The sequence below is a fragment of the Nothobranchius furzeri genome, chromosome 5, assembly GCF_043380555.1.
Source record: "Nothobranchius furzeri strain GRZ-AD chromosome 5, NfurGRZ-RIMD1, whole genome shotgun sequence".
Taxonomy (NCBI): Eukaryota; Metazoa; Chordata; class Actinopteri; order Cyprinodontiformes; family Nothobranchiidae; genus Nothobranchius; species Nothobranchius furzeri.
The window spans coordinates 71,960,655-71,984,774 of NC_091745.1; the positions used below are offsets into that span (position 1 = coordinate 71,960,655).

Genomic DNA, 24,120 nt, shown 5'->3' on the forward strand with positions numbered 1-24,120 from the left:
AGTAATTTAAGATAAAATAAATAACCAGGGGAACAGAGACTATTTAGTATCTCATTTAAAATATGTTCTTAACTCGTTTAATAAATCATACATTATTATTTTTATTAGTTTACACATAAACTCACCCAATCTTGCCAATAAAATGTGCAGAAAAAGGTGAATGAGTCCAGGCTTGAGCATGAGGATACTGATGTTGGAGTTGATTGGCCCGTCCATCACACAATGCCTGCATCCTTGGGGACTGTAATCGTGAATCACGTGGACGTGACCGAGTGTGGGGGTTTTGTTGGATGAGAAATGATCATTTGTGTTGACCAACAGTGCCGAGCGCTGCAGGAGAGCCAGAAGCGTCCAGGCTCCGCAGCAGCAGAGAGAACCAGGAGGCCTGCAAACATGGCAGAAGGTAAAAGTTTCATCTTCGAGAAGCGCCTTCTGGAGAGGCTGGCTCTGTAGGCATTGTTTAGGATGTTATTGGGGTGGAGGGTGAGGCGGTGGGGGTGCTGAAATTCTCCTCCATGACCCCCCCATCCCGTATTGTTTAGGGGCGGGGGAGGTTTCCAGCCCCCCTTTTGTTTACCTCCCCTCTCCCGCTTTCCTCTCGCTGCGCCGCTTCTGGTTTGCGCAGCATTTTGCGTGAAATTGGCAATCTGTGTGGATTACGCATCTTGAGGGGGTAAAACAAAAGGAAATTGTAGTTCGGTGCTAATTTAGAGTCCAGGTAGAGCTGAAGACATCATGGGTTCCGTTTCCAACCAGGAGTTCCCAGGTTGAGTAACTTTCACAACTTTGTTAATTAAGCTGTTTTATTTTCTTCCTGAGCGCCTGTCTTTCTGATTGCGGCGGAACGTTTCACTTCTTTATTCACACGCGCGATGCGCAACGCTTCGGGACCTCGTTTGGCACATTTACGCAAAGAAAACGTTTTAAATGAACCATTTTCGCTTTTTTCTAAACGCGAATTATAGTCTTTGGTGGAAAACGTGCGCAAATTGTTCTTCTGCAAGGCTTTTCTAATCCCCCAAAATGTATTGCAGGAGTGTGCAAAACTGAGGAAGATGAGGGACCGAGCACGGAGGAGGACTCGCCGTTTTTCCACGGAGTCGGGGTTTGTAAATGGTTCAACGTGCGCATGGGTTTCGGGTTCCTGTCCATGACCCACCGGGACGCGGTCCCGCTGGACGAACCGGTGGATGTGTTCGTGCATCAGGTAGGATGGTGTTACTTCCTGTTGCCATCATCCCCAAAATAATCCAGAAAAGCAAAAGAAACTGTTTATTTAGAATAATTTTATGTCTTTTGTATGTTTTTTTTCTACGTCATGGAGACACGTGTTGCATCAGGCCTCTTGGAGTGCTTATGACAGAGATGCAGCATAATGGAGACATGAAGATGCGTATTTTTGTGTTATTCGGTGAAGCTTACACACCTTAACAGGCTTACATCAGAGCTCCTGAGCTGCATGAAAACTGGTCAATTAAACCAGAGACACGATTGATCCTCCCCAAGTGTTGAGAGCAGATGTTTACTAAGTCTGGTGTTAGAATTGATGACCCATTTGATATTTGTTGTGCATTTAATGAGCAAAGGTCACAGGACAAGGACAAATAAATAGAAGAAATGTAAAAATGATGGTACACTTTGGGTTTGGAAGCTATATTTTACATCTTTTTCACGTTGTTTTCCAGTTTCTGCTAGAATAAAGTAATCCAAAATCCCCCCAGATTAATCCAAAGCATTGAAGGTGATGATAAAGGTGGTGGGAGGTGGAAGGCGCCCCCCCCCCCCCCCCCACACACACACACACACACACACCACCACCACCTCTGATAAGATAAAGGTTTAGCATGTGAATGGGAGGAATCCCCACTAGCTGCCCATTCACCTCAGAGTTCCTGTCATAAAGTGATTAAAGGCTCTGTGTGTGTGTGTGTGTGTGTGTGTGTGTGTGTGTGTGTGTGTGTGTGTGTGTGTGTGTGTGTGTGTGTGTGTGTGGTAAAATATAAACATGCCTTTGAAGAATAATTGAGATTTGAGTACATTTCCTCGCTCACACGTTTTGTTCATGACCATATTTGCATATTTTCTGCTTTCCTGCGTTCTGCTGACGATGATGCATCTAGAGAGGGTGTCGCTGTGACTTCTAACAGGAAGTTGCTGTTTAATTACTCATCTTGCAAACTAAAAGTTCGGTTGAGGATAGAAACCTGTGGTTCGGTGCTCCAGAAGGCACGAGGGTTTAAATAAAGTCCTAATACTGGGTGGCATCGTCCGATGGCTTTTACAGCGGTTGTTTGTGAGATTATAGAAAATGAGAAAAAATCACTTTGTTTAACCTAAATGTGTCTTTTTAGGAAAAGCTGTGAGATGATTAGATGGATTTGAGAGAACAGATTGTTTAGAAGAACTTGTTTGACTGATGACATTTCCCATGTGAAGGAAATTTGAAAATGTTGGGATTAATGAATTAAATGACTGATTTAAATCTCAGAATTCCAACTTTAGTTTCAAATTTAGTCAATTTAACAAATGACTTAGATTTCTGACATTAAGCCAAAACAGTATTTGAACAGAATTCTGACTTTAATGTCAGATTTAGTAACCTTAAAAACTCACTTTAATCTAAGAATTTTTTACTTTAATCTGAGAATTCTGACTTTGTTCATTGGCATTAATCTCAAAACTGTTTTGGGAATTCTGACTTTAATCTTGGAATTCAATTTTTTTTAATGGAATTCTGACTTTTGTCTTGAAATTGTGACTTCACTTTCAGAATTAATAAACGTAATTACATAAATTAATCTCAGAATTATGGCCATAATGTGAGAATTTTGAATATGATCTCAGAAATCTGAAATTTCTATTGGAATTCTGACTTTTTCCTCAGTATTCAAAAAGGGAAAATGTCAGAATTCCAATATTAAAGTCAGAATTCTGAAATTAATTCTTTTAAATTTTTCAGTGGCCCTAATTCTCTTCCGTAGGAAAGTAAGAGGTGTCGGCACAAAAATTAGTGGCCACGTGTCGGGGAAAGATGAAGTCCCGTGGTTCACTGGCCTTTGTGCAGGTGGACAATAGAGCCACGCATTCGAATGGAGCTGCGCCCGAGCCCCTCTTTGTGCTTGCAGAAGTCCTGCTATTGTCCCTCGCTGCTCTGATGTCTTTCTTCATCTCCCTTCTCTCTGCTGTAGTGCGCCACAGACCCCACACAAGAAAGTACCTGTGGGAGAACAGCCTGACGTAGCCATGTGGTTGGTGCGAGTCACTGAGGGGGGTAGGGGGCGGTCACATGTGAGGAAGGAAGTGGACGTCCACATTTCCACTCTTATGTCATTTGGTTTTCACACAGTTTAAAAGGCTTCTGCAGCTCGGCTGTAGTCTCTACCGAACGAGGCTTAGTCTGCAGCTCTGTTCTGTTTCTAATCCCAAACAGCGTCTCCACAGATTGATGGCTTGTCTATTTGGAAATCTGACTTTGGCAAAATGGTTCCTCTTACAATAAATGGCTTTGTTTTGATTCCTGGAGGTTTCTGCAAATAAAGGAGTAATGAATGGATGCAGCTTTGCGCCAGGTGGAATCAAAGAAAGCAGATTACGGTCTATCAAAACAAAGTTGCCAAATTAATGGACGGCTCTTTCAGTGTAAACAGTTTTCAGTGTGCGTGACAATTTGATCCCATGGTCCCACCTAGGGATTTTCATCCAGGGGTTTCCCATGACGTGTTAACCAGGATTTATCCTCAAACCTGCACCACACCTTCCCTTCCTTTATCTCTGGTGTTTCTGTGGGGGGTGGGGATGTTTTTTCTGCACATGGTGAGCTCACTTCAGGTGAGTGTTGTGTCAATAAAAGAAGTAATTCAGCATTTAAACCCCCCCCCTGCACATTTTAAGGCTGATTTTGTTTGTAGTGAAGAAAAAGGGAAACATGCTAAAACTCTGCTATCAGGTGGAGATATCAATCATTCCTGTTTTCCTTCAGTTTCTCCGTCTTTCTGCCAAACAAATATCCGAGGAATGTCACCCTGATCCCCCCCCCACCCCCCCAGCTCACACAGAGAGGCTTCACCACCTCGTCACCCCACCCCCAACACGAGCACCCACCCCTGCATCCTGTAGTTTTTTTAGGGTGGTGGTCAGTGTGTTAGTGGAGCTTTGTGATGTGGGTGGGAAGAGGAGTGGGGGGTGGGGGCTGCGGTGAGGAATGCTGTTCCTCCGGTGGGGGGGTATCTTCAGGTTCTCTGCTGTAGAAAATGAAGCTTTAAGGTGCTTTTGTCATGCGTGATCCTGTTTAGGAACCACTGGGTGTAAACAATGAGTTCTATCGGGGGGGGGGGGGGGGAATACCTGATAAGTGCAGTTCTGATCATATCACACAACAAGAGGAGGTCAAAGTCTCCACAATCTGGAGGCTTGTCTAACATCTAATTATCACCAATCAGCTGTTGCATAAACAAAGGCAGGATGGAACCAAAAATAGTCCTTTAACCTCTTATGGCGTCAAATCAGAGATACTTTCTTAATCCCAGAGGGAAATTCTTGGTCATTGGTTTGTTTCTTTGTTTCGCTTCAGAGCAAGTTGCATATGGAAGGTTTCCGCAGCTTGAAGGAAGGTGAAGCTGTCGAGTTTACCTTCAAAAAGTCGTCCAAGGGCCTGGAGTCTCAGCGGGTCACCGGGCCCGGAGGAATCCACTGTGTGGGCAGCGAGAGGAGGCCCAAAGGCAAAAAGGTCCAGAAGCGCCGCTCAAAGGGAGACAGGTGAGCTGGAAAAGTTTGGAATGTCTAAAGACTTAGGCTGTTTTTACAAAACAAGGCCGTTGATTTGCCACAACGCTGAACCGGCGTTGGGCCGCTTATAAGTAGTCAAACGGACAATTACTGCAATGTTACTACCAAGCAAGGCGGAACGAATGTCGCAAAATTCGCGCATCGCCATGCCGCGTTTAGGAGACGCACTGTTGCGGTAATATTACGCTGATTTGGCGGCACGGTGTGTCTCGTAACAAGTTCACTGGCTTGTAATCAGCTCTACTTCTGCCAAGAGAAATCCAACAATTCCCTTTAAGTCATGGATTAGTGATGAGGTAGACATCCACATACGCCTGGCTAAAGATGTTAGGGAAATTCTTCAGAAAGACCCTTTTCCTCAGGAATATTTGAGCTTGTTTATTTTTAAAACAACAATGAGGTATAGCTTTAATCATCGATCCAAAAGCAATCTCCCCATTCCGCTTGTGGCCATGTGTAAAATGATGTTGCTTTCATTTCCTTTTTTTGGGGCCTTTTCCCTCAAACCCAACCCCCCACTCCCAGCCCCGGCAAGGGGTCACATCAGCGGGCCTGACGTGTGACCCGGATCAATAACTGTTTAAATCTGCTGCTCCCTGGTGAATTCAAACCTGCCCGCTTTCTCCCTTCTGTTGCTAAACCTCTGTCACCGAGAAAAGAGGGCCAGATTTTCTAAATGACCCAAAAAGTGTCAAGTAAACAAAACCGGAGGGAAGCTTGGGTCTGTTTTTGAAGCTTGGGTACGACGTGAGGTTAAGGACGCCTCAACTTCACCTAATGTCAGCTGTGATTACAACCAGAGAGAAGTGAGTGTGAGAACAAGGATCATTACCGCTTCAAAGAGTCCTGGGAGGCTGCTGTGGTTCAATACGTCTTCATAAACCTCCCAGATTCGTGGATAAGGCTCCTTCATCATGTTTCATTATGCAGCGCCGGGCGGAGCTTTCTGGATCTGCTGCTGTGTAAAGGAGCATAGAAAACCCCTTTTGAGTGGTGTAATCGGTTGTTTTTGCTAGTTTTTAACTTTAGCCCGCATTTCATAAAATACCTGTGTGTGTGTGTGTGTGTGTGTGTGCGTGTGTGCGCGTGTGTGTGTGTGTGTGTGTATCATTGGGGGAAAAGTTCCTGTCCATTTAATTGATAACAGATGCAAGAGCTCAGGCAAAGGGGGTGAAGGGTCATTGTTGTCATGACAACCGTGTATGAATAAAAGGAAGAGAGCTGGGGGCTCTGAGAGAATTTGGGGGAGGAGGTGGGAGGTCAGGGTTCAGAGGTCATTACTGCAGCTTTTTTAGACAAAGGGACCACTTCCACTTTCCTCCTGATGGATGCTGATGTAGGGAGCTGCTGTGATGTGACGGTGAAGACCTTGACACCACTCAAACGCCCAACGTTACAAAGTCCCCCCCCCCCCCCCCCGCCTGACAGCCGCCCCGTCCAAACCTCATCTGCTACCACAAAAGTGTCAGAAGTGGGAGGGGGTCCGCAAAGTCAAAGAATTACCGCCTGACGCCCACAGTCCATCTGTCTTCCAGCCCTGTACGCGTGGCCATTCTATAGATTATGTCGGAACCGTGGTGGCCGATGGCACCCCGATGGCTCCAAATGACCCTAACACGGCGTTCACTTTCTAAAGTTCAATGGCGACGGAATGGATGCCACACTTTGGTACAATGGAGGCCAGTCAGATGCTTCTGTCAGTGTCAAACTGATAAATAAGACAAGCTGTGCACACTAAGGTAAATGATCCCTGGAAACTGCTTGGAAACGCAGAAGAAGAGGTCCACCTGCTCCAAAAACGCCTGAATGAGCACTACAATCTTGATGTTTTGAAATCTTCCAAAGCTTCATTTTTGCCTATCGTAAAATTTGCTGTGGCCTGGAATGCCCTTTTAAAGGTTTTATGCCCCAAATGCAAACTGGGATTAGGCCTGGTGAAACACTGCCATCTAGTGGCAAACAGGTAGTACTTCAGTTTTTGTGTTTTGAGTTTTAAAATACATTTTTTGCTAGTTTTGGGATAAAATTGCTCCTATACATTTTTGTGCAAATACATTTCGGAAGATATTTACTCATCCCCAGGAGAACTTGTTCTCCAAGGAGAAGAAGGGAAATTCAAATGAGGATAAAAACAAAATATCACCCAATTACAATAATAATAATATATGTCATTTTTACATGATATATGAAAAATATTGAGATATATAGAATAAATGTCACCCATAATTAAAGTTAATGATTGTGTGGATAAAGCCAAAAAGTTACAAATTTGTATTTCTGACTTTTTTGGTGGTGTTGCCAGCTGTCTGGTCTCATTTGTTCTACCATAAGATCAGAAAAACCTTTTTTATGAATGAAAATCAAACCCAAATTTACTCTTTCTCTTTATTCATGAACATTTATTGCAGATTCAATCAAAGCTAATTATATGTTTTTATTTCTGCAGATGCTACAACTGTGGAGGCCTGGACCACCATGCCAAAGAGTGCAAGCTACCACCCCAGCCCAAGAGGTGCCACTTCTGCCAGAGCATCGACCACATGGTCGCCAGCTGCCCAATCAAAGCACAGCAATCCTCGCCGGCTTCTCAGGGAAAGCCGTCCCCGTTGAAGGTGGAAGAAGGGGAGCACAGCCAATCGGCGCCGCCGCCGCCTCCCGAGGCCTCCGATTAAAACGGGAGATCCGGTCACGCCGAAGCACAGGAGCCAATCAAACTGCTTTGATGGTCGAGGAGGGTGGACCGCCATCCCTCCCCGGCTGTTGAAGCTGCTTTTGAAATTACCTCAGGTTGAAAAGAAAAACACTCATGAAGAATGTTTTTTATTTTATTTTGTTTGTTCATTTGGTGTAACTCTCAGGAATACTGCTGTATTATTGCACTCAGGAAGCTTGTTGAAAGTATGAATCACTGCTATTCGAGGCGTTGATGATTGTAGAGGAGTTGTGCAGGTTTCACAGAAGTGAGGCTGCATTTCTCTTCTGAGTTTTATTAGTTTTTCATAATTTTTTAGAGTGCACTGTAAAAAAATGAAATGTGGAATTTACCTCACTAAGTTATGCCAGCTGGTTCCACTAAACCTAGTTGCTTAAGTGTAAAGCGTAATTTACTTTCAACATCACAACGTAAAACCCTTTACATCAGTTAAATTCTGCATTTCATTTTTTTGAGTGTATAGCTACAATTTTTGTTGCCTTACCATCTTGTTATCGAGTTGTCATGGCTACCGTTATGAATGTTAGCTCAGGAATGGGACGGTGGGGGGGCGGGGCGGTCAAGGAGAGAAAACAGTGACATGAGACGGGTTTAAGGGTATAGGTGTAGGCAACGTGTGAACGTTTGCCAATGTTGCAGTTGACCATCTAGTTTTCTGGGGTTAAATGAAAGTCAGACCAAAAATAGTTTTCAGGTTTTTGGTCGGGTTTGTTTTTTCCTTAATTTTTTTAATTTTTTTGTCCAGTCAGCATTTTGCTGGCTAGGCTGGTCTACCTCACTGGTGCATGTTTGGTCTGCTGTTAAAGCCATCCTCCTTACTGTTAATTGGTTAACAAAATACAGTGTTTTTTTTAGAAGTTGGGATCAAATCATATCCTTTTTGCACTACAGTATGGACATGCAACTGGAGCCATCCGCTTGGAGAAAACTCAGATCCCTCCAGAATCTGACATCTTAAATGCTCTGCTGCTCTTTATAGGTGTGTTTAAAGGCCTAACTCAGGAAATGGAAACTATAAAAATCTGCTTTGTGCAGATTTAGCTTTTTGCAGAGTCTGTTTCTAATTCTTGATTTTTTTATCTGTACAAAATTCCAGGTTATGGTTAAGTTTACTTAGAGAAGCAGTGCTGTGTGACATGGCGTGGTACTTGTAACGAGAAACGTGACTGCTATTTTAACCTGAGGGTGGCAGCAAAATACTCTTTTAGAGATATGTGATGCATTATAAACTGTTCATCTGCAGTATACTTTCTAGTTTTGGCTTATTTTCTAAAGACTGCTGCTTTATTACTACTTCTACTTTGATTTCTGGAGAATCTAATACAAAATACTAAACACACATGAAACACTTGATCTAGACAGAATTATTAGGGTTTCTGGTTAGTTTTCCTTTCAATACTTGAAAATAAATTAGGCAGAATCGGACATATTGCTAGTGGGAAGGCTGGTGTTTTTGTTTGTATCTAGTGGGATCCCTTTTTAGCGAGATAAAAGAAACAACCTAAAAGAAAACCCTTTGTAGGGTCAAAGTTTAGGAGCAACCCGCCTGCAAGGAGATGCATTAGCTAGCTAGCTAACTAGCTAGCTAATCAGCATTTTACTCCCGTTTTACAGGAGATGCTGACTGAGACTTTTAACACCCAATTAATATATATGTAAAATTATTCTAAAGCCTTTTAAAAAAAAGATCATTCTACTTATTTATTTTCATCCAAGGGTGCTACAGCTTCTTCCTGCGCTCATTTTAGCAACAAATATACAAGTGCAGGTCATCATAAAAAGTGCAAAGAGGTCCTTTAAAGCTATATGTGACACGAGAAAATCTGGGTAACTTTTATTTACATCATGGTACTCTTATTACTCTGTACATATGTTCTTGGTAAATAACTGCCATTTTACTTAATTTAATTCAGCATAAGTACTGACAATAATATATAGCAACCTGAGAGTAAGAATATGCAGTACTGTACAAGTACATAGAATAATGAAGTCTGGTGTAAACTGAGTTTTTTCTTTGCCTTTTATGTTATTTTCTACGGAAATGTAGAGCCGCCACACGTGCAAAATATAAGTGTAAGTATAACATGTTGTAACATCTTAATATTATTGTTGTAACAATATAATTTGTATCTTTCATGTTTGTACAATAAAATATTTATATTGTACAAATATGAAAGATATGTTGTTGAAACAAAGTTATGATGTTATAAAGTGATATTGCTCTAATTTTATTTGCGTGGGTGGCAGCTCTATGCTTCCGTATTTTTCCTCATTTTTTTTAAATGCACAATGAGCTTTTCAAGAATAAAAGCCCATTGTTTATTGTATCTATGCCAAAACCAATGCAATGTCCCTCTGCGCTAATCTTGTGCAAGGTGCATTAATATGTTTTTATGTATTTCATTTTAGTTACGCTTGAATACATATACCAAATTATATATACATATATATATATATGTCTTTTTTGTTTTTTATAAATCTTATACAGCTCGTTGATGCTTTCTCAGGAATAACCAATCTGAAAACTCAGAGATGACTGATGATTTGTTGGAAGGAGTCAGTTTTTTGTCTTCTGCTCATCCAAACAATGTGAAAATATTGTCTTGTTGCCGTTTATTTTTTACTCACAGGGAAATGACTGCAAGATTGTACGAATTTAGGTCAGAAAAGCAATGATTAGACTCCTTGTGTGTTTCTGTTCAGAGTAATGACGCTTTATGTCCTCATCATGAAGAGAATGTTCCACTATTAGTGTATTATTTCCTCTATTGTTGTAGACGGGGGTCTAGTAGAATATTGTAAAGGGACTGGGGCTAGTAGTGTTTAATCGTCGTCTCATCTCAACACACTGATGATTGGTGTTTCAGACTATCAATGCTTTTGACGAAAGAATGTGCCGTTGTGGACTTCACACTCAAATGACTTCATACTTTGATCCTAGGTTAGATTTATTGAAATTTAAAGATTTCTAGGATTGCTCCTCAGGTTTTGTAAGAACTAAAATAGAAGTGCTGGTATTTGAACTTTATATTTACAATTATAGTGTCAGCATATTCTCTTAATCAATTTTCTACTTAAAAAATGACTCTTGACATGTTTTTTTTTTACCTGGCATCACTGATTACATCATCAGTTAAATTATGACTTAAATAAATTTAAATGTTACTACTCTGCTTCTCATGCCAGACAATGTGATTGTAAAAAAAATACAAATTTTTCATTGAAATATTTGGGTATTACGAGTTCAATTCCCATAAAACGTAAGAACATGCTGTGTGACTATGAGCATTTAAAGCACATTGCAGCATATTTTCTATTTTTGACCATCAGCCAGTTCCTTCGTGGTGTTGTGTGGCTTGAACTACTTCTAAAATAATGTGCATTTATTAATGACGAATGTATTAGTATTTACTGCTATAAAACTAAAATAATCTGTGACTCAGGTGATTTAATGGTTAGATTTTCGGTGATGAGCAGCATGCAAGAGTTTCAAAGTATTACTGTGATTCAGTTTCTGTATGTAAAGTTTTGCTTCATTTCATAATAAATATTTCAATATTGTGTTTTTTCTCAGCTGTGAAAAAACTTTTCCCTCATGTAAAAACTGCTTTTTTTAAAATACAAGTTTAATTTATTATGGTTTGTAACACCCTTGGAGGAAATAACGGTTATATGTGATAACTGGATTTGCGGTTTGTTGCACCTGGATTTAAGGGATTTTCTAGCCTAGTGAACTTGACCAAATTCTTGCTCTTTATTTAGTCTGGCTTGCCATGCTGAGGTTTTTCAGCATGACCAACCTGTTTAAGGTCAAAGGTCAGACATTCTCCTTCAGGATTTTCAAGGGGAAAGCAGAATTTGTGGTTTTAACAATTAAAACAAGACATCTTGACTGAGTCAGCAAAGTAGCTCTGGACCATCACACTACCACTACCGTGTTTGCTGCTTTAATCCAAGAAGTTTTATTTTGTCTTATTCTGCACATTTTCCTCAAAATCAGATTTTTTGTATTACAATTATTTGTTAATGTGAAATGAAGGTTTATGTTCATTTGGGTCAGCAAAATTTTGGACGTCACCCCAAATTTTGCCCCATCTCTTTCTTATCACTAACTTGAGCATTTTTGCAGTATTTATTTGAATTTCTCTTGAATGGGACGATGAGGTTTTTTTAAAGTATTTCAGCCTCCTGTTTCTAATTAATTGATTTTTTTTAAACCCAACAGGTCTGCCGGTAGTCAGACCTGTTGTGTGGTTAGGAAACTAATCAGAACTTTCTATTTATATAAATTTTAGAAAGGGGTGCAGTTTCTTGCATAATATTGTTTTTGACAGATTTTTATTTTCATAAATGGGGAAAGAAAAACATTCTTCTTTAAAAGCACAGTAAACAATTTTATAGTATAATGGAAAAGTCAGTATGCCACAGTAAAATAAACAAAATGTTTAAATGGATGTTTACACCTGATGACATTATCTTCATGACATTTAGGTAAAAATGTCTACAGGTCAATTATGAAATAATTTATAAAAAGTTAGTGGCACACGCCTTTCGGGTTAAATAAAAATATTTCGTCTGTCAAGAGTTTTGCTTTAACACTTTTTGAGTGGAATAAATTACAGCTTCTGTCCACCAGGGGCGCTGTTCTCTTATTTATTTATTTTTTTTTTTTACAAGGGGCACTGTTTCCTATTCATCCACCAGGGGCGCTGTTCTCTGTTTTTATTTTCACATGTAAAATCCAATATGGCGGTGGAACACTCACTTTAGCGTAGCACTGTGCCTTAAAATACAAATATTTATTCAAGAGCTGTAATGTTTAAAAGCTTTGCTATATGGAACTGTGTCGCGATGTGGTTTCCAGTTCACACGATGTGTTTAAGAGTTCACGCAGCCCGTCAAAGAGGAGCCACTCTTCTGAAGCGTTTAAGGCACCGTGATGCTAACGTTTCCCCCTCGAGTCAGTCAGCTGGACGCTGGGCTCAGACCTGCCAGGCTCTTATATACAGACACCACGGAGACCCGTCACTAGTCGTTCAGTAAGAATCTAAATATTCATTAAATGTATGAATATTTTATTATAGCATCATGGGAAGCAGACGTTGCTAGCACTAGTTTACATGATGTGCATTGGACATTACAAACTCGCACTAAGTCACGCAAAGAGGTTAAATTATCGTTCACAGGTACAAAGCATAATAATGTAAAAATAAACTATTTGGACGTATTGTAGTAACTTACAAGAATACATTGTTTTAAAGATTAAAAGTATTCTCCCAGTCCTATTTTCCCCTAATTCTATTTTTTTTCCAGTTGATAATTTATTTTGAGACCATAGCTATCTTTTGTCACTCGGTTTAGTTTTAAAATAATTAATTCATCTCAATCTCAAAGGACTTTTATTGTGTAAATACAATGCAATTTGTGTAAAGAGAAACAGTGACAAACATGTTTTCTTGCTGTTAAGCCAAACAAAACATGACAAAGTTAAGCTCACGTGACCTATCACTGTAAATTATGAGTTGTTTTCCCCTTTTTTTATTTGTCAGGTTGGAGGATGCACCTCTCCCTCCAGCAGGTGCAAAGGATGTTGTGGTTGAACTGCTGGCAGCGCCGATAAACCCCTCTGACATAAACATGATTCAGGGTATTTGGTTTGTTGTTTATTATCCACACCAGGCGTGACACACATTGACAACAGAAGATAAATATGATCAAATTCAGTCATTATAATATGTTTTGTTTGTTTGAGGCACTTACGCCATCCTGCCTGACCTCCCAGCTGTTGGGGGTAATGAGTGTGTTGCTCAGGTCGTAGAAGTGGGCAACCAGGTGAGGGATCTCAAAACTGGAGACTGGGTCATCCCTAGAGATGCCGGTTTGGGTAACTAACTGTTTGAAATACACTCAAATGACTCAACAGGTCTCAGCACAAAAGAGAAAAAAAAACTAGTATTGTGTCTTGGTGTGAACAGGGACATGGAGGACAAAAGCTGTCGTAGCTGAGGATGATGTCATCTCAGTACCAAATAATATTCCCTTGCTCGCTGCTGCCACTCTAGGAGTGAATCCCTGCACTGCCTTCAGGATGCTTTCTGACTTTGAAGAGCTCAAGCCAGGTACATAATTCCACAGAACTCATGTGTGGAAAAAAAAATCCTAAGATTTTAAATTGGTTGGAACATCAATTGCCTTTACCTCCATTTATTTAGGGGATTCTGTGATCCAGAACGCAGCCAACAGCGGAGTTGGGCAGGCTGTCATACAGATTGCTGCTGCAAGAGGAATAAACACTATAAATGTCATCCGAGACAGGTCAGCTCAGTATTCCTGGTTATTTCGTGAACATAATCAGCAGAACATGGAAGTATAGAATTCTTATTGAGACATTTAGGGGATTTTCAGCCCTAATCAGTTTTTTGAAAAGTAATTAGAAACCACTTGACATGCTTTGTTAGCAGCTTTTCTTCTTTTTAGGCATTTCCACCTATGGTGAATGTTTTCCTTGTCGCGTTTTCTTTTTCAAAGGTCAGATTTCTTACAACTCAGTGATAGACTAAAGGTCATGGGAGCCAGTCATGTGATCAGAGAAGAAGCCTTGAGGCGCCCTGAGATGAAGGAGCTGTTCAAGGTCTGTGGGTGTGAAGAGGAGCGGGTGGGTGTGATCATTGTTAGTGGTGAATTTACAGATTTTGTTTTTAAAGACATGTCCGAAACCAAAACTGGCACTAAATGGAGTTGGAGGCAAAAGTGCAACAGAACTTCTCCGTCATCTACAGTAAGAATAATTCATATTATTTGTGCACATAGTGTTATTATGCAGCACAGCGAAGCTAACTGCATATGTTTTGCTAATGCCCTGTTTTTCAGAGTTGGGGGATCTATGGTGACATATGGAGGCATGTCCAAACAGCCAGTGACTGTTCCTGTGGTAAGAAGGGTTCTTAGTTTAAAAAGAATGAATAAATAAGTTTTTCATTTTATCCTTAGTAAATGGTTGGTTTGGTTTGCACAAAACTTCATTTAGGTGTGGTAGAAAATAAATGAGAGTGATGCTATTAAACCTTTAGAAATGAGTTTTTTTTGTGATTAAATAAAGGCTAATTCCTTATTTATTCTGTCAGAAAATTGTAATGAAATTTTGATATACATGTTTTAAAGAGGACATATTATGCTAAATTCATTTTTTGCATCTATTTGTGCTACCGTGTGGGTCGGTACTGCATCTATAAACACTCCAAACATGGGTGGGGAAAACAGTCCATGGGTTTTCTGTCAGGAAATATGTGCCTAAAACAAGCTGTTTTAAAAAGTCCCCATTTGTGATGTCACAAATGTGAAAAATGCCATATAAGCCCTTCTCTTCTAGAGGAGCAGCAGCTCTACTCACATCCCCTCCGTAATTTACTGCTGTAAAGCACACTGAGTTGCCTTTGTGTAAGAAATGTGCTATATTAACAAAAGCTATCTTTGTCTTTCTCTTGTGATTTTGGAGCATCTCAGCTTATAGCAGCCCGAGTGGGGTATGGGTGGGCTTGGCCAGCTTGTTTTCTTAAAGTGACAAGGGCCTGAAACAGCTCATTCTGGAAAGTCCTGAAACTGTCTAGAATAAAACGGCTGAAATCGCTTTACTCATGGGCATCATTTTTTGGGGGGGGGCATCCCCCCTCCCCCTTTTCCAAAGTCAATTTTTGTCCCCTGCACCTTTTACTATCCAAAAACAATATTACGCTATATTAAATAGACACTGGTTGAGCACTAGGACCAGGTGGAAAACAACCACTTGTGTTGAGGTTGATCCCTGTTTTCTATAGGGAGCCTAAGTCACGTCCATCTACTTCCGGACCATGGGTCCCCAGAAGAAAGAAAAAATGAATGCAAGTTAGTGGGGCTAAAAACACTATTTTCTGCTTGTTACGTGCCATAGGTTTCACATATGATGTCCGTGAATTTTAAAGAAGTATTTTGATTCACACATTTATTTATTTATTTATTTATTTATTTTTTAATAAGAATGAGTAATGAAGCAATGAGGTGCATCGCCACAGGCTAAACTCTCCCAGAGTTACCACAAGGACCAATTTGATGGGCCACCCCAATAATTTCTTTGGCCACGTCTGGCCACCCCATCAACATTTTCTGGAGGCGCCCCTGTGTCCATGGCTTTACGTGAGAGGACTTTAATGCCATGAACTTCATAAGCATGTTTTGTATCGACTATAGAATTATTATAACTTCAAATAATGAATAACGTGTCCCCTTAAAAACAAAGGATGATACCATTGGACTTTAAAAGAGACTAAAAACCAGCCAAAAAATCTGAGAATTTATGTCTAAACTTGGTGAGAGAGTCAACAATTCTCCCTGATTTAAGATTTGTCATAAAAGCTATTTTGTAACTTTGTTTAATTTACACTTGGAAAATTTGCTGTTTCCAGAGCGCTCTTATCTTCAAGGATGTGAAAGTTCGAGGTTTCTGGGTCACACAGTGGAAGAGAGACCAATCTCACGGTATGTTGGTGTTCTATTATCTCATTTACAAAAAGCAAATATCTCCAAACGCTTGTTTGAATTAGAGTGTTTCCTTTTGTGTAGATGGTGAAGCATTTAGACGCATGCTGGATGAGCTGTGCTCCCTCATCCTGCAGGGGAAGCTCACAGCCCCAGCCTGCACCGAGGTGCATCTCCAGGACTATCAGAAGGCTCTGGAAGCAGCCATGCAGCCTTTTACCTCCACCAAATATGTTCTTATCATGTAACTACCGATTTCATCAACCAAGCCTCTGAAATGATGCACTTGAACATCACAGTGCTTTGAAAATGTCAGCCAATCACAGAGCACAAGCTTGCTGTCAATAAACGTGTCCTCAAGCTCTAAGTTTGTCATCTTCAATGTTTTCTCTACAATAAAGTGTTGAGTTTACTGGCTGTGGATAAAAGCTTAGTAAGCTGTTATACAGCCACAGGCGATAATGGGTTAGATGACTTTTTCTGTAATGTTCAGTAACAAATCCTGTTGCTTCTGCTAAATGCAGACACAACGTAGTGGTAATAAGACAAATATTTCAGTTAAAACAGGTTTTACAATATTTAACCCTTCCCTGGTGTTAGTTTATGAATAGATGAAGCAACAGTTTCATTTTACACAGACTTTTAACAGCTTTTGAGTCAGGGATAACATTTTTTAAGGGGACATCAGTGCCGGTTCATCCTTCAGGCGAACTAGGCTGCCGCCTAGGGCACCATCCAGAGCGGGGCGCCAGCAGTAGCTAAAGTATCGTCATGTTATCTAGTTAAGTAGCAACGAGGGCGTCACGTCATTCTGTTGTGTCTCCACCAGTTTTTACACTACCTGCAAACCTGCCCAGTGTCCCATTTTGGCTGGGAAATTCCCTATTTTACCCCTTTTTCCAACCCCATTCCCTATATTTTCCCCACGTCTGCCTCCAGTGTGCCCCAGGCTTTAGTCACGCCCATCTACTTCCAGACTATGGGTCACCGTAAGAATGATCAAATTAATGCAAGTCAATGGGGCTAAAATTTTTATTTCCCAATTCTGCTTATGTGCCATGATTTCACTTATGATGTCCGTGAATTTTTAAGAAGCATTATGGTACCAAAACCCCCCACTTCCTCCTCACGGAGACCCGACAGACAGGAGAGACTGTGCTCTGCATCATGACAGCGATGCAAAGTAGCTGGGCGCCACTGCCTGAGCTTGCCTAGGGTGCCACATGGTCTAGGACAGTATTTCCCAACCCTGGTCCTCAAGACACACTGTCCTGCCTGTTTTCCATGTTGCCCTTTTAAACATCAGTGTTTCCTTGTTCCCACACACCTAGCTTAAATGAATGATTAGCAGGCATCTGCAGCACTTAATGTCCTCCTGAAGAGGCAATGCAAATATGTAAATCAGGTGTGCTGAAGCAGAGACACGGAAAATATGCAGGTCAGTGTGCCCTGCGGACCAGGGAAACACTGGTCTAGGACCACCCCTGGGGGACATCACAACATTTTGTTCTAAAGTTATAATAGTTTTGTGGTCACAAAACACATTTATGAAGTTCTTTAAACAAAAACCTGTTCACATAAAGCAATTTCAGCAGTTTTACTTTTAACATTTTCAGTACCTTCCAGAATGAGCAGTTTCAGGTCTCTGTCACTTTAAGAAAACCAGGCGGGAGCTGGCCACGCCCACCCACCCACATTCATGCTGCTAAAGGCGGAGAAACTGATCTCTGAGGGGCTCTGAGCAGAGCTGCTGTTCCTCCAGCAGAAGCCGTCGAACGTTATCTTATTTTTAGTCTGTGATGTCACAAACGGGGACTTTTTGAAACAGCTTGTTTTAGGCACATAATTCCCCAAACCAAACGTGGACAGAAAACAGATGGACGGATGTTTGGAGAGTTTATAGAGGCAGTAGAGATCCACATGGCAGCACCAAAGAGTTTAGCATAATTTGTCCCCTTTAAACTGAATTATTAAAACAGTCTCACAAAACAAGGAGAAGGGCTGTGCAAGACAGAGCCGATGATCTTTAATAGGGATGAGCGAGTACACCACTATCTGTATCTGTTCAACCAACAAAATGATCTGTATCTGTACTCGGAATGGGCAAGGCATAACCCGGAAGTGGGCGTGGTTTAACCAGAAGTGGGTGTGGTTTACATCAATATATTATTTTAAGTCTGAAATTGATATGGATTGATCAGAAGTTGCTATGTGTATTGTTTATTTGAAAACTATTTACAGAGCAGCCTCAGAATAGAGATTAAATATTTTTGATCACAATAGTAAAGAAACTATTACAAAACAAGTGTTTCAATAAAATCAGAACATTAATATTTAAGTGCATGAATTAATACATCTGAACTCATGCAGTAGGAACTAGGAAATATGAAATGCTAGAACCAGACACAACTTTATATATATATTTTTAATTTTAATTTGATTAAACTGATCTTTTTCTTAACGTTCTTGGCATTTTCCCTCACAAAGTTAAACAAAACAATGTTGATTGAGGTGTGTGTGCGTGTGCATGTGTGTGTGTGCGTGTGTGTGTGTGTGTGTGTGTGTGTGTGTGTGTGTGTGTGTGTGTGTGTGTGTGTGTGTGTGTGTGTGTGTGTGTGTGTGAGAGAGAGAGAGTTAAAAAGAATAAAAAACCAACCGGAGCGGAGTTAGTGACTGATGCAGCACGTCAGATCTGTCTTGTCAAATGCACCATGTAAGTTACGAAAAAAAGTAACTTTAAATATTCAACCGAAAAAGAGGCGAGCTGAAGAAAACCTAGGGAAAACTGAAGAAACGTGAGCAACAGTGAAACAATCACAGCGAGATCCGTTACTGTCTGTGTGTGTGGATGAGCCGGACGGACTGCGCTCCCGGCGGCTAGAGAGTTTTGTGTGTAGGGAGGGGCGGGAGCTCTATGTGACTGGCCAATCACAGAGCGTGAAGACAGTCAGTTACCCAATGAGGATTTTCCTTCAGCACGATTACAGATATTTATGAGGTTTACTCGAGTCATGCTCGTATTCGTCAAAAATGCTTTATCCGTACCGGATACTCGTCTGAAACCAGTATCCGGCTCATCCCTAATCTTTAAGAAATCATATTTAGTGCAAGGCTGCTGATGTGATGCTCACACCCACAGAAAGGACCAGCAGCAGCAGCCCACCTTTAATAGAATCCACTCCCTCTTTTACCAGACACTCCTCATACCTGTCAAAATCTACTTCTCTTGCTGCACATACGTGATCAACACGGCAGTCGCCGTCACAGTTCGTCAGGTCATAGCTGACTGAGTTGAAATCATAGTACTTCTGCAGGTAGCAGGGATCTGCAGCCATTCGCTCCAGGACCAGGTGCATGGAGGCCGGAGAGGCGTCTGCTACTCGGAAACTCTCTGTGAGGCGATACTCTTTTTCCCAGCGCTCCGTGACGGTGTTAGCGTACGTGAGGTTTAGATAATATGTCACCACATCCTGTTCACACATGGTTTAAAAGACAAAGCAGAGCACTTTGAGTTCCTGAAGTCTGTGTGGAAAATGCTCACACTGTTTTACAGTACAAAAATGTATTCTGTAAGTGACCGCTTGCTTTCAAATGACCATTACGTACTTTTACTAGGAGTGTTTCCGTGTCATATTCAAACACACGAATCCCAGGGTTGTTGGCTCCATTCGAGACTCCAGGAAGTGTCGTTTCCCATGGGGTTACCCCTGGGCTGAGAAACATTGTGCTGATGGGCACACCTGTGGAGGTATTTGTGACACGCAAAATGCAGAGAAAAATTACAGAAGGAGGAGATGTCGATAATCTTTTGTCCCTGACGCAAGCAGCAGCAGCGACCTACCTTCTGCGCTGTAGAACATGCGGAAGCTGTCAGTATGGTGATGGCCGAAGAACTGCCCTGCTATGACACAATGATGCTTCTCTATTAAGTCCAGATATTGTTTGTTGAACTTTGAGGTGAACCACGGCTTGTTTCGTTTCTTCTCAAAGAAACCAGGAGGAACATGGCCAATGAGGTACACCTGAGGGGAGAAAACCAAATCAGTTAGTTTGGAGGCTGAGCTGAGAGGGGGAGGGACTTAGGCTCCCCTTCTGATGTCTATCAGCGTCTTCCTCACTGGAGATCAATAAGAGCAGTGCCATTTACAAAACTTGTAGTATAATTGCCAGATTATTTTGAAGATCAACCATTCACTCTGAGCATGCTGGGTTTAAGTACGGCTGTCTCAGTGTTTGGTTTTAGGAATTATTTTCCTAAAACTAGCCATTTCAAAAAGTGCCTGTTTGTTATGTCACAAATGGGTACTTTAGAATAGAACCGCCTCTCACATGCAAGAGTGCGGCTGCTGGAGGAGCAGAGGCCCTACTCTGAGCCCCTTCCAGATTTCAGAGCTTCTCAGCCTATAGCAGTCGGAGTGGGCGATAGGTGGGTGTGGCCAGCTGTAGCTTTTTTTTTTTTTTTAAAGAACACGTCACCCCCAAATCTACTGTATAAACGAGTGTCTAATAGTGCTGTAAACATGTGCAATCATTATTTGGGCATTTTAAAAGTGCATCTTGTTTGAAATAATGATATTCTGCCAAAAAGCTACTCTACAGGGAAAACCCTGCACTACATTGAATTTGAGCCAGCCTTCGCTATTGGCTAAGAGGTACACCGTGACGTTGCCGGTACCATATTAAGTCATCTTCACTGACACTGTGGGGTATAAAAGTAGTCAAGTCTCAGGCCTTGCCACTCTTCCGAAGTGAGCTGGAGTTGGAATAGCATGGCAATGCATGAGCCAATGGTTAGAGGTGGTACGGCTCAGGACCACTTGCCCTCCCTTCTGTCTTCTGGTAATGGAGGTGGAGAGAAGCTGCTCAGTTGTCTGACCGAGAATCGCCCAGCGTTAGCAGTCTGTCGTTCACTCCTGCAGCTCCGCCCTTTTGGTCCAACAGGCAACGCCTGCCGGTGGCACATTTTTCAAACAGGAAATGTGGGCAGAGCTAGACTCTGGAAGGGGCTGAAGAGCAAGTCAACCCATACCAGAGTCTTACTCCACTCCCACTTCCTGTTTGAACAATACAACAAATGCTGTTGCCTGGCAGACCGAGAGGGCAGAGCCGCTAACAAATACACAAACATACAGGGTCCCAACAATATTGTGACATCATAATCTACCAGCTAATGTCATGGTGTACCTCTTAGCCAATAGCGATGGCAGATTTAATTTCAAATGCAGTGTGGCATATTTAGCTGATGACGGCACAACACTGATTGTTTTTGGCAGAATATTTAAATTTTAACCTAAGATGCACTAAAGTACCAAATTATTGATTACACGTGTCTACAGCACGATTACACACTCATTTATATAGTTTATCAGCATTAAAAGTTGCTTTGGGGTGACTTGCTCTTTAAAGTGACAGAGCCCTGAAATGACTCATTCTGGACGGTATTGAAAACGTCAAGACTAAAACTGATGAAATGTCTTTATGTGAGAGGAAATTAGCGCCAAGAACTTCATAATCACGTTTTGTATCGACCATAGAATTATAAATAGATTATAGATTATAATTTAAGAAAAAAGTCATGAAACGTCTCCTTTAAATCCTTGTTACAGAGCAAAAAATGTGAACAAGAAACTTTGCCTTCTCGCTTTTGTTGGCTGCCTCTGTAAGAGTCCAATCCATCCAGCTAAACTGGCCTGCTGGGTCATCCGTGCTCTGGGTCACCTTGTTCTGGTCGTAGTAGAGATTAGTGTTGAGGACCAGAATCCTAAAGCCTGTTCGGTTAAGCAGCTTTTCGGTGTAAAACCCACCTATGTGTGAAAAAGACAAAAATAAATAAATACCAAACATGATTTGATTGTTGGTGAGGTGTGTGACGATGCTCCGTCACCTTTTCTAAACATTTCTTCAGACTGTGGATTCAACCAATCTCGCCACATTTCTGTTACTCTGTCATAGATGGAGTTTGCTGATGGAGGTAGCTGACTCTTGGGGTGGTAGTCATGGTTACCCAGAGCAGAGTACACTTTAGTAGCTGAAGAAGGAGAAATGCAAAGCACATTCTTAAAAAATACGTTGTGGATAAAGGGTTAAAAAACAACAATGACCAACACCTTCTCATATATTTCTTCACACTTACTTGGAAAAACCTCCTTTATGATATGAGTAAGGTTGCTGATAATGCTGACCACTGCCTCCTCTCCTAGATCCTCATTTGGTACATGCGGTGTGTCGTCACTGTGATGTTAAATAGAATCATGTTTAGGGATTGAATACTAAAAAGGGAGATTAGTTCAGTTGACCCGTATTTGAAGAGGGTAGAACATGCAGCACTTTTCATGTTTTGTAAAATAAAGTTATGAATGGAGACATTACAGATGGACTGCGTACCCTGTCCATACGATGAAGTCCGGCTCTGGTAGAATATGCTTCATGGCGTAAACAGAAGAGTTGATCAGGTGCCAGGGTGAGTCACACACATAGTCTCCAAATATACCAGCACCAGGCGCTGGTCGTTTTCCGCTGGACGCACACACTGACTCTGGGTTCTCCGTTAGTTTAAACGTTGGATCCCAATGCAAATCGGTGATATGCCAAAAGCTCCCTGGATGAAACCAATGTGTAAATATGCACAGTAAATTGTCCCTACACATGGGGGGAAATGCAAGAGATAGGCTCTTTAATGCATAACAGAATTTAATTGCTTCTTACCTGACAGCGCAAGACCCTCCTTGAAAAGCAGAGAAGAAATGAGGATCCATACTGCAGACATGTTGGACTCTGGGACAGCAAAATACATTCAAAGAAAGCCAAGGAGAGGTCTGAGGGGTAAATCATAAAAGGCAACGCAAGATAAGATAGCTGCAGCTGTCGGTGAAGGTTCGCAGTCGTCCAGTCATAGCTGCAGGCAGCTGGTAATGACAAGCCACGCCACACAGCCACAGCCGATGCAAGCTGATTGATTACCGGTATTTTGGTTTCCAAAAATAAAGAGCAACATTTAAAAGCCTGCAGGAAATAAGTAATTTGTGCAAATTTTTTTGGGTAAGATTGAAATGTATATGCAATGATATCTAGGCTGTGAGTGTGCATGTAAAAAAAAAATCAAAGAAAAAGTCAACAGCTGCACAGTTTTTCCACTTAAAGGTGCATTATGTAGAAATGAAGTAAAAACAACATCCTGTGGGAGAATTAGTTTACTGCAACCTCTTTAAACAACTGGACCTTTTTGCCGGCTATCGTCAAATTACAACTGTCGGCGCTGCAGTATTAGCTCGCAGGAGACACGGCAACCCCACACTCACTGATGGTAAACAGTAGTTACACCCCTCCTTCCTTATTTGTTTTGAAAGAAGAAAAAACTGACAATCCCCGTAGCTGAGATGTTCTCATTGTAAAATTTTCACTATATTCTTACATACTGCACCTTTAAACCAAAATCAAAAGAGTAGCTCACATTTGATTGATATAAAATGAATAAACTTAAAGTTTCTACAATACTGGCTGCCACAAAAATAAAATTAACATCAGGCCGTGTGGACTAATGACAATGCAAAGTGTATTTATGCACAGGCGACGCTGTAAAAGGGTTTATACTAGTAATGGCACCTCAGGGGCAAATTCCTCCATAGATTATTTTTATGTCTTCTAAATATAAACCAGTTAGTTTCCTGTCGGGAAACTGAAGCCAAATGAACCCACATGTGGTCATAAACAACTCTTAGAGCTTTTATGAATTCCAACATACTTTTAAGTGTTTCATTACAAGAAAAATACAAGTAAAGTTGAGACTGGTGCTGCTTTCTTTTCATACACGGGATCTATTACTGCAACACCTTTTGATTTGCCAGTCAATTGCATTGCTTTGAAATAATTAACAATCAATATCAATAATATTATTATATACATGCAAGACTGTTTATTTAGAACCTGCCCTGTTAACGTTGAAACAGTTTATTTGATTCAATTATTATTTCTTAAAATATAGACGTAAAAATTTTAGGGTCAGTTCATAACTTAAAATTACTTAGTTTGTGCTTTCATTTATTGTAGAAGCACAATAATATTTGTATTTGTCAAAATAAAAAAAAATTGTAAGAAAGATTTTCCGTGTGCAT

General features: G+C 41.0%; 3 protein-coding genes across 5 annotated transcripts; 2 read left to right on the plus strand and 1 right to left on the minus strand.

The window, feature by feature from the left end:
• Positions 1-322: 322 nt before the first annotated feature.
• lin28aa (lin-28 homolog Aa) lies at positions 323-7,671 on the plus strand. 2 transcript variants are annotated; one of them, XM_054741014.2, is made up of 4 exons: positions 323-403; positions 1,035-1,207; positions 4,571-4,755; positions 7,232-7,671. In XM_054741014.2, exons 1-4 carry the CDS (start codon positions 394-396, stop codon positions 7,455-7,457), a joined length of 594 nt encoding a protein of 197 aa, XP_054596989.2. In that variant the 5' UTR covers positions 323-393; the 3' UTR covers positions 7,458-7,671. The 2 variants fall into 2 exon arrangements, with proteins under 2 accessions (XP_054596989.2, XP_054596990.1); XM_054741015.2 differs by lacking the exon at positions 323-403 and adding an exon at positions 645-766.
• A 4,460-nt stretch (positions 7,672-12,131) lies between these two features.
• mecr (mitochondrial trans-2-enoyl-CoA reductase) lies at positions 12,132-16,376 on the plus strand. Of its 2 annotated transcripts, none has more exons than XM_015950095.3 (10): positions 12,132-12,537; positions 13,048-13,145; positions 13,251-13,382; positions 13,474-13,617; positions 13,711-13,813; positions 14,027-14,129; positions 14,203-14,276; positions 14,369-14,429; positions 15,937-16,009; positions 16,094-16,376. In XM_015950095.3, the coding sequence occupies exons 1-10, from the start codon at positions 12,314-12,316 to the stop codon at positions 16,255-16,257; spliced, it is 1,176 nt and encodes a 391-aa protein (XP_015805581.1). In that variant the 5' UTR covers positions 12,132-12,313; the 3' UTR covers positions 16,258-16,376. The 2 variants fall into 2 exon arrangements, with proteins under 2 accessions (XP_015805581.1, XP_015805582.1); XM_015950096.3 differs by having other exon boundaries at positions 13,281-13,382.
• A 2,532-nt stretch (positions 16,377-18,908) lies between these two features.
• On the minus strand, positions 18,909-22,897 carry smpdl3b (sphingomyelin phosphodiesterase acid like 3B). Its single transcript, XM_015950097.3, has 8 exons — positions 22,715-22,897; positions 22,394-22,607; positions 22,143-22,240; positions 21,894-22,037; positions 21,644-21,813; positions 19,851-20,031; positions 19,616-19,749; positions 18,909-19,479 (listed from the first exon to the last, which is right to left on the minus strand). Exons 1-8 carry the CDS (start codon positions 22,800-22,802, stop codon positions 19,111-19,113), a joined length of 1,398 nt encoding a protein of 465 aa, XP_015805583.1. The 5' UTR covers positions 22,803-22,897; the 3' UTR covers positions 18,909-19,110.
• Positions 22,898-24,120: the final 1,223 nt, after the last annotated feature.